The sequence below is a fragment of the Scylla paramamosain genome, chromosome 1 (assembly GCF_035594125.1).
Source record: "Scylla paramamosain isolate STU-SP2022 chromosome 1, ASM3559412v1, whole genome shotgun sequence".
Lineage (NCBI taxonomy): Eukaryota > Metazoa > Arthropoda > Malacostraca > Decapoda > Portunidae > Scylla > Scylla paramamosain.
The window spans coordinates 31717693-31726399 of record NC_087151.1 but is presented as its reverse complement, the minus strand read 5'-3'; the positions used below and the strand labels follow the sequence as shown (position 1 = coordinate 31726399).

The following is an 8707-nucleotide window of genomic DNA, read 5'->3' as shown; positions in this document are numbered from 1 at the left end:
ACGGTAAAGGGGGAAAGCAAAAGATTGGAAAAAAAAAACAAGAAAAAAGAATTGAAGACTTATTGCTTTTATTTCATAATATAAAATGTATAGGTAAGATTTGGGAAATATAGTCTTTTATGGATCCATCATCATGGGAAACAAAAATGGTAACAAACGTCATAAAGCATCGAAAAAAGAACATTTTTATTAAACCGAAACGCTGTTTCAAACACCTATATGCTGACTTATAGAACGCATAACTCCTACTTCCTCAAACAAGTGTTATGATATCAAACATTGGCAATAGCCGTAGAAAGCGCTGGTGTAGTTCATTCAGAACACACAATTGAAAGTACATAGGAAACCAAAGTTTATAGAGCGTCATTAATATTGATGGCTGTATAATGATGTACAGCGCTTTTCCTTGCCGAAGATAAGGAACCCTCCCGGATGTTTCCTCCCCGCCCAGGGAAAGTGACCTACCTGAATAATAATACCGGGCACTTTCTTCTTACTGCATCATTTACCTACTATTACTGTTAAGAGAAAGTCCAACAAACAGATTACGTCATGGTATCCCTCTATTATTAGGCCGACTCTGGTTCAGTGCTAAAAAGTGTGGAGGCATCGGGGAATCAGTGGAGTGATCGGCTGGGAGTGAATAAGAGGGCATTGTTGTGCAGTATGGTGTTGTGGTAGGCGTGGCGGAGGTGGCAGATGAGAGGGCGTAATGGAGCTACGTATGAGGAAGTGGGTGAGGTGAAGGTGGTGAAGTGGAGGGCGTACTGAGGTTGATATACTGAGTGAAGGGGTTTAAGTTGTAAAGGTAGGAGGGATGATACATATAATACAAATGCACACATTCGTGATGGTATATAAATATTCTCTGCAGGCCTCCCGGCACGTTTTTCTCAGCTACTTGCTATCACTGCACCTTTCTCTCGCTCATCGCACATCCTCGCTGCAGCTCGACTTCAACAGGAAACCACTCATTTACTCTACTTCCTACTCCAACAGATGCTCTACCTTTCACATACAAACTTTCGACTCATTTTAACAATCTATCATCTAGCCCATTAAAGTTCTATAATTACTCTTTATTGATTTTTTGCTGAATCTCTCTCTCTCTCTCTCTCTCTCTCTCAAAAACACACTGCACATTACAGACACCTGTGCATCTTACCTACAACACTTGGAAAACTTATATCTCTAATATCAATACCGTGATACAAATGGAAGTAGCTTCAGTATACACAAACTGATACTTCCATTCATTCTTGATCAATATTACCATATTCCTCCATAACAGTCCATTCATCTTATATCATACAATGAAAAAAAAGAATAAATAAATATAGATAAATAAAAAAAAAAATTAAAAAAACACCCTAAACAGAACTTGAAACCATGTAGTGTATTATCAAAATTTCCTTGGTGTATTGATTTGGCAGAGAAGGAAAATTAAAATAATTTTGGCACCTCTCTTCTATTCCAACAGATGGTATCATTTCACAGGAGTTTCTGGATGTTACAGTGGTGATCTCCAATAAAGAAATCAATGATTTAAGGACTATAGTTCCTTATTCATTATGACATTTGTTTGCTGTAGCATCTGTTGAAACACAAATATTTTAAGCCTCATATTCAAACCCAAATTTGTCACCCAAAATAATCTGGTAATTAGAAATCAAAGTACATTGAAAAAAAAAAAATAATAACAATAATAATAAATAAATAAATAAATAAATAAATAAATAAATAAGTAAATAAATAAAAATAAATACATAAATAAATAAAAAAATAAAACTTTAGTTTGACACATTACACCTTGGCCATATCCTATACTATCAAGCTCGATCAATGCACATTGTCAAGAGAAAGCAGACAACTAACCATCTCAGTCTTTAGGTGCTTGTGCTGTCCCTCATACATCCATGCAAGATTTATCATCCATGTCTGCTAGACTCTTTCCACTCTCTCTCACTTGGAAATTACTCCTTTTTCACTTCTAAAATAACTGCCTTTCTCACCTTACTTTGTTAACTCACTGATAAGGATTTAAATAGAAAATATTCAATAAGGTACACCACCTAACTGACCATTTCAGCCTCACTCTTATGCTAATGCAAATCTTTATCCAATGGGCCATAATGAGACAATCATGCTCCACATTTTCTATATGAGTTTCATGTTATACAGGTTTAATCTCATCAATAACATACACATACATACATATCACATATCCTTCTGCCTGAAAAATTTCTCAAAGAATTGAAGTTTTCTTCCAGATGTATTTTTTTTGTTAGTTAGTTTTCAGGTGCAAGGCTTAATGGATACCTGAAATTTAAGGAGACAATCATGCTCCGCATTCTCTATACGAGATTTATGTGATAGATTAAATCATATTACAGTATGTTCTGTAAAAATTTGTAGGAAAAAATACTCATTATAGAGGGTCACTGTGATACTGAGTCACAAATAAAATATGAAAACTAATCTAATGGAGGGGAGACTGGGGTAGCAGTCTGGATGAAGGGTGACGGTATTGAATGAGTGGTGGGTTTTGGTGTGCTGGATGGAAGAAGGCTTGATATCCGTCCACACACAGTTCGCACCACAGCAAGCCACACCACCACACTTATCTGTGAAAATAAACAAATATGATATCCATATTCAAGCATTTGCAAATTAAGTTCCCACATTTCAGAATCAGCAGAACTTAACTTCAGCAGATTCAGAAGCAAGGAATTGTAGAATCACTCTGGAATTTGTATAAATACATATAACACAGGATGTAGTAAAATGCTAAAAAATAAAGTAAATAAAATAAATAAGTACATAAATAACGAATGAATAAAAAAATCACACTGAGTTCTGTCCTCCAGACCTATATTAAGCATAATATTAATATTCAGCTCATATTGCTAAATACCAAACACCAAAAGAAAATCTAACAACACTAAGTTATCTGGAATTTCTGGATCTCTACTTTATCTGGCTTATTTTATGATAATATTCCTTTTCTGTGTCATTAAGAATTTTATCAGTGGTACACTAATTATTTCTCACCTCTCCATATTGACATGATGGAAAGGAGAGCAGCGGTCCCAGTGGCCACACAAGAGTGTCTGGCAGTGACACCACTGGCTCTGAGCGATTCTCCCAAACCAGCCAGAGGCATGAGAGGCCAACAACTGTCTTGATTATTCCACCAACAGTAAGCTGCACTCGTTGTTGTCCAATGGAACGCTCACTGACTGAAAGATGGTAAACCAAAATAAGAACTGAAATGTGCAAGACTTGTGTGTATAAACAGAAGCAAGTAGAGACTTTGCACACACACACACACACACACACACACACACATATGAGCATTATAATTCATTATTTAGTATATTGAAATGGCAAAATGTTTCATGAAAGCACCTTTAGTTTTGTACTGCTGATTCAGGGAATTAATCTTCCGCTGTATCCGAGCATAATTTGCAAACTGATCAACCATACTGATATTCTGCAACTGTTGCTTCAGCCTCAAAACTTCTTGCCGGATTTGTCGTTCTTCAGGACCTTCACCTCCAATGGCTCGTATAAACTGTAAAAATATAATTACGGCTGGTATTCTTATAAATCACTAACAATAAGTAATATATCATTGAAAAGCATATGTGTTCTGGCAATAAAAATTTAAAATATATTAGACTCTAAATCTGTATCTATTTCTGGTTGAACTGCTTGACACAAAAAAAGATTAAAAATATTCTACCATGCACATATAAAGATAATACTTTCTGAGAATGGGGAAAAGCCACTGAGCACATCACTACGCTAAATCTATTGACTTCCACTGTATGTGCTATGAAGTCACTTTTAATGAAGTCAAGTTTACTGTTCCAGCTGATAGGCACACTAGTAAAATGGCAATGAACATTGATCCATCAAAATACTTACATGGTGAAGGAGGGTAGGCAGCACAACTCCTGCACACCCAAGGACAGTGGTGATGATGAAAAGATGCATCTTAGACTGATTTCTGGCACTGAAAATCATTGGTGAGTGTAAATTTTGGAGCAAGTGCTGCTTTGTAGGTAATCATAATTTCTTAATATACATTTCTAAACATACTTCATAATATTCATATTAATATCAAAAATAATATTCCATAATATTTCTTAACGTATTTCATAAGTTCATGTCCCCTGGTATGAAGAAAGCAGTAGCCCCACATTAGGTTAGGTTATATGGGGTTGAAGGGGCACAATCTTCCCCATTATGTTTAGGCTAGGTTAAGTTTGGTTAGGTTAGGGTAAGGGATTTGAGAAGGGCATATCCCCCCATTAGGTTAGGATAGGTTTGGTAGGCCCTATTTTAGTCATATTTGCTCCCCAAGCCCAAAAATTTTCATAAAAAAAAGCTTCATTTGTAATAAACTTTTCTCAGAAGCCAAATATCACTTATTTTTATGTTCCCCCACCCAAAAATCCCACTTTCCTACCAGAACCCAAGATTACTGGGGCTGGGGAGGGATGACAAAACATTATATAAGATGCTATTGGTAAAATTTACCTACAATGGGATTAGCTTTTAATAAAAAAAAAAAAAAAAAATATATATATATATATATATATATATATATATATATATATATATATATATATATATATATATATATATATATATATATATATATATATATATATATATATATACACCAAATATAATTTGCCGTTCATGCTATGCATGCACATGGCAATTACATTCCCAGCAAAGATTCACCCACCATATACACAGTAAATCAGTTATTGCATATTTACTTGCACTCATATTAGTTTGATTTAACATACTATGAAATTTCAAGGTTAGTTGGAAATAATTATTCCTAAATGTATCCTAAATATAATTGAATTTGGGTCATTCCACTGTTATGGTCGTTTCACTTGGAGGTAACTTATGGGTGTACTCTTACCTATATCTCTAAAGGTTATGTAGTTAGCATGATATGATTTTTACCAAGATAGTACTAATGGCTAAAGAAAATAATGAGACTATCCAGAACATTCTGTATTTATTAGTGTTCTTGCTATTAACTGTTAAAGAGGATGTTACGGTTGTTTCACAAATGCAATCCGAACTTTCACTTAATGTTATGCATGTGCAAAACTCTGTGAGATTACAAGAAAAATCCAAATATTTTATATGGAGGTTATAGATGAAGCTTTAAGCTTTGCAAATATGTATAGGTTTTGTCAAATACCATTTCAGTTTTTCCCATAAAAAATAATAAACGCCGTTACAGTCGATTCAATAATTTTGTTACAGTCGTTTCACTGCGATTCCCTTAAGAAATCAAGTTTGATTTCTTATGGGAATCGCAGTGAAACGACTGTAACAAAATTATTGAATCGACTGTAACGGTGTTTCATTCGCATGATGAAATGACCGTAACAAAAAAAAAATGAGACGACCGTAATGTAATTCCAGTAAAACAGATATCCAGAGAGGAAAGACAAATGGTGCATAGGTACCCCCCAACTAAATATACATTGGATATGAAATTATATTAAGCTGCTCCAAAAAATCACTGACCTATGGAAACAACATCAAATTTTTGTTACAGTTGTTACATTCAATATTGCTTTATATAAGTAATTATTTTTGAACTTACTAAATTGCTTAGAACACCAACTACATCCTAACCTAATACAATGATGACTATACTTCTAACATACATCGAGGTAAGTATCAACAACTATTCATTTAATGTAAAAATGTGAAAATAAAATTAGGGTTCTTTTGTAAACATTTATTTTACTATTTTCTTCAACTTCAAAAGCCTCATACAAAAATTTGGCGATATTTTTTTTCTCTTCGAATTTGGAAACTACAGGTTTTCAGCTTTGGTATATTACAAACCTAGTTTAGACCATTTTTCAATTTTGGCCCTCAGGTTGATATTAGCGTGGAATGACCCATTTCTCTACTATGTAAAATTCACATTTATGGTGCTTTATTTTGCACGGGAGCCACACTGCTACCCTATATAAACACCACATGATAGGAGTGTGCAATTTATGTCACATCGTTTCTGAGCATCACCGACAGGAACCTTACCAACAATACTCAATGTTAGTGAGTTAATAAAACTGTGTAATTACCTCCCTTGAAGTTACTGGTATTGCCAGGCCTCGGTTTTGGCCTTTACCTTTAATATTAAAGCTGTAACCACATGAGGATGACACCGTGTTTCTCGAGATCTTGAGATTTGTTTACCTTAGATCAAGGTATAACCTTTGCAACGGCACCGATTTAATGTACTATTTTCTTTGTGTGTGTGTTCTTCAAACATTTCCTTCTATCTCCCTTTTCAGATTTTCTCCCTCCCGCTAAAGTCTGTACATTATATATATGTAAATATATATTTGGGTTTATTCTACTTTCTGTTTCCGTTCTGTTTCTTAAAACATAAATCTGTGCCTCAGAATTTATATTTTGTCCTGTTTCTAATTAATTTCTTTTGTATATGGAAGGTAGCTCAGGCGAATTAAAACTGCAAAATTATATCACCTCTCTTCTAATTATTAAGTTTTGGTCATGTTATATACTGCTATTGATTGTTTGCTGTCTCTTACCAATCGGTTGCCCTCGGCGAACATTAGTGCAAAAGCCCACTGACGAAAACAATGTAAAACTTTGAGAAGCCAGCTCCCCACGACTTGCCAGCGATACCGAGGCACGCGAACAAATCACTGTGAAAAGACCCTTATTGTCTTTTAAGTTTTTATTCTAAAATTATTAGGAAAAGAACTTGTTTCATTACACTCTAAGCCCAGTCTTTTTCTCAGACCTACAAGCTTGTAGTGAATACTTACTTTTTTTTCCCCCCTTTGAACATATGCATATAAAAGGAAGGACGTCAATCTAGCACAATTAGCAAGAAACCAAATCTTTTCCTTGAAGATATATATTTTTCTCAAACAATTTTTGTTGTCATATACATACTATACTTGTTGCTGCCTCGCCCTTTCTTATACCTATTTTTATTGCCATCCATGTTTATTTAAGTTTTACTTGGTCCATATAGCATGTGGTATATGGGTCTTCCACCATACACTACTCAGTTGTATTCCAGCTAATTATCACTTTGTACCTGACAATTAATTCTTTTGTAATGTTTCATATGAACAGCAAGAAATCTGACAAACACACATCTAGTATCATTTATTTAATTTAATTATATTTCAAACATAAAGTTCACTTTTTTTACACACACACACACACACACACACACACACACACACACACACATACAGAATAGTTGTACTTGTATTAGTAACTTTCTACTCCTGCAGGATCACTTATATACAGGAGAGTAGTTATTGATTCTCTGTTCATTCCACACATCAAGGTCATACTCCCTGCCTTTTCTCTTCTAAATTAAATAGAGCTACAATATAAAAGGAAACAAAGTAAAACTCATTTTGATAATTATTCAAATTCTGAACCTCTTGCTCATGATTCAAGCCTGTAGACCACTGCATTGCCATGCCTTAGTTTATAGATTTCAAATACACTCTGTTGTAGGAGATAACATCAATGAAAATAAGACACACATACATAGAATCTTAACCCATTCAATGCATCATTTAACTAAACACAAATGCTTTTCTAGTTTTACTGGGCACTATACAGCTAGAGTCCTGTCATAAAACTAGTAAGGTATTTCTGGGCCTGAGAAAAGTCATGAATTCCTCACTTCTAACCTTCCCCTCCTGCAGTACTGGACCACATGAAGTTGTAAAAAAAATAATGCACAATTATACAAAAAATACTGCTTAGCATGGAAATAATTTTAAAAATTTGATACTTCAACACAGTGTAATATTCAATCATGGTCCAAGGCGGCGATAATCAATCCTTTCAAGTTGAACAAGGGGCTTCAGTTGATCAGCCAAGGCACGAAGATCTTCAGCAACAGACATGTCTGTTTTTGTTGTTAAAACACTCAATTCTACCATGTGAGACATAGTCATCTGCTCAAGGTTGTCCTTAGCCATACCAATCCCCATCTGAAATAAATAAATACCTATTATATAATGGAAATTTTTTTTACCAAGGTATTATTTTTGCCTATTTTTTATGCCTAATTTATAAAAATATTTAATTTTAACAAATATTATCCATACTCTACCACTATAACTCCCACATTCAATGTTACTAATTTTTAGCTGGTTGACATGAATAATAATAGGCTCATTCAGGTCTCCTGGTACCCTTCCCTTTCCTCATCTTATGTTGTGCATCCACTCAGTTGCAGTTTCTCTACAAAACTTCCATATTTTAGTTATAATCCTAACCACTTCTTTCCATTCTTCAAATTTCTATTACAATAACTTCCTCCTTTTCTATTTCACTTTCTTCATGCACCCTTCCACTGCCATCTGTCATTCCCAAGCTTATCATAGTTGCTTCAACTTTAAGGTTTGCATCTATCAAATTTTTTAAATATTTCACCCATCTTTATTCTACATTTAGTTCCATAGCTAAAAACTCCCTGATTTCTTGTTAACTCTCTCACACTTGCTGCAATGTCTCTGTATTAACAATAACATATTGCTATGTCAAAGGAGATTCAATATCATAATTATCTGCCTTTTGTCTGAAAAAATGTGCTTTTCTTTGGATATGTCAAGGAAAATTTTCATTAACACAAGAGAAACTATAAAAAATA

At 34.2% G+C, this 8707-nt stretch overlaps 2 protein-coding genes across 6 annotated transcripts in view; both read right to left on the bottom strand.

Moving 5' to 3' along the window:
• Positions 1-51: 51 nt before the first annotated feature.
• On the bottom strand, positions 52-6330 carry LOC135103851 (guided entry of tail-anchored proteins factor 1-like). Of its 2 annotated transcripts, none has more exons than XM_064010731.1 (5): positions 6182-6330; positions 3931-4018; positions 3409-3574; positions 3052-3239; positions 52-2624 (listed from the first exon to the last, which is right to left on the bottom strand). In XM_064010731.1, exons 2-5 carry the CDS (start codon positions 3997-3999, stop codon positions 2475-2477), a joined length of 573 nt encoding a protein of 190 aa, XP_063866801.1. In that variant the 5' UTR covers positions 4000-4018; positions 6182-6330; the 3' UTR covers positions 52-2474. The 2 variants fall into 2 exon arrangements, with proteins under 2 accessions (XP_063866801.1, XP_063866811.1); XM_064010741.1 differs by having other exon boundaries at positions 6135-6291.
• A 917-nt stretch (positions 6331-7247) lies between these two features.
• LOC135103841 (mediator of RNA polymerase II transcription subunit 18-like) overlaps positions 7248-8707 on the bottom strand; it is a 6498-nt gene continuing 5038 nt past the window's right edge. For all 4 annotated transcript variants that reach the window (XM_064010715.1, XM_064010695.1, XM_064010686.1 and 1 more), the window contains one exon: positions 7248-8045. In XM_064010715.1, coding sequence (XP_063866785.1) covers positions 7866-8045 — 180 coding nt within the window. In that variant the 3' untranslated portion in view covers positions 7248-7865. The remainder of the gene's footprint in view (positions 8046-8707) is intronic.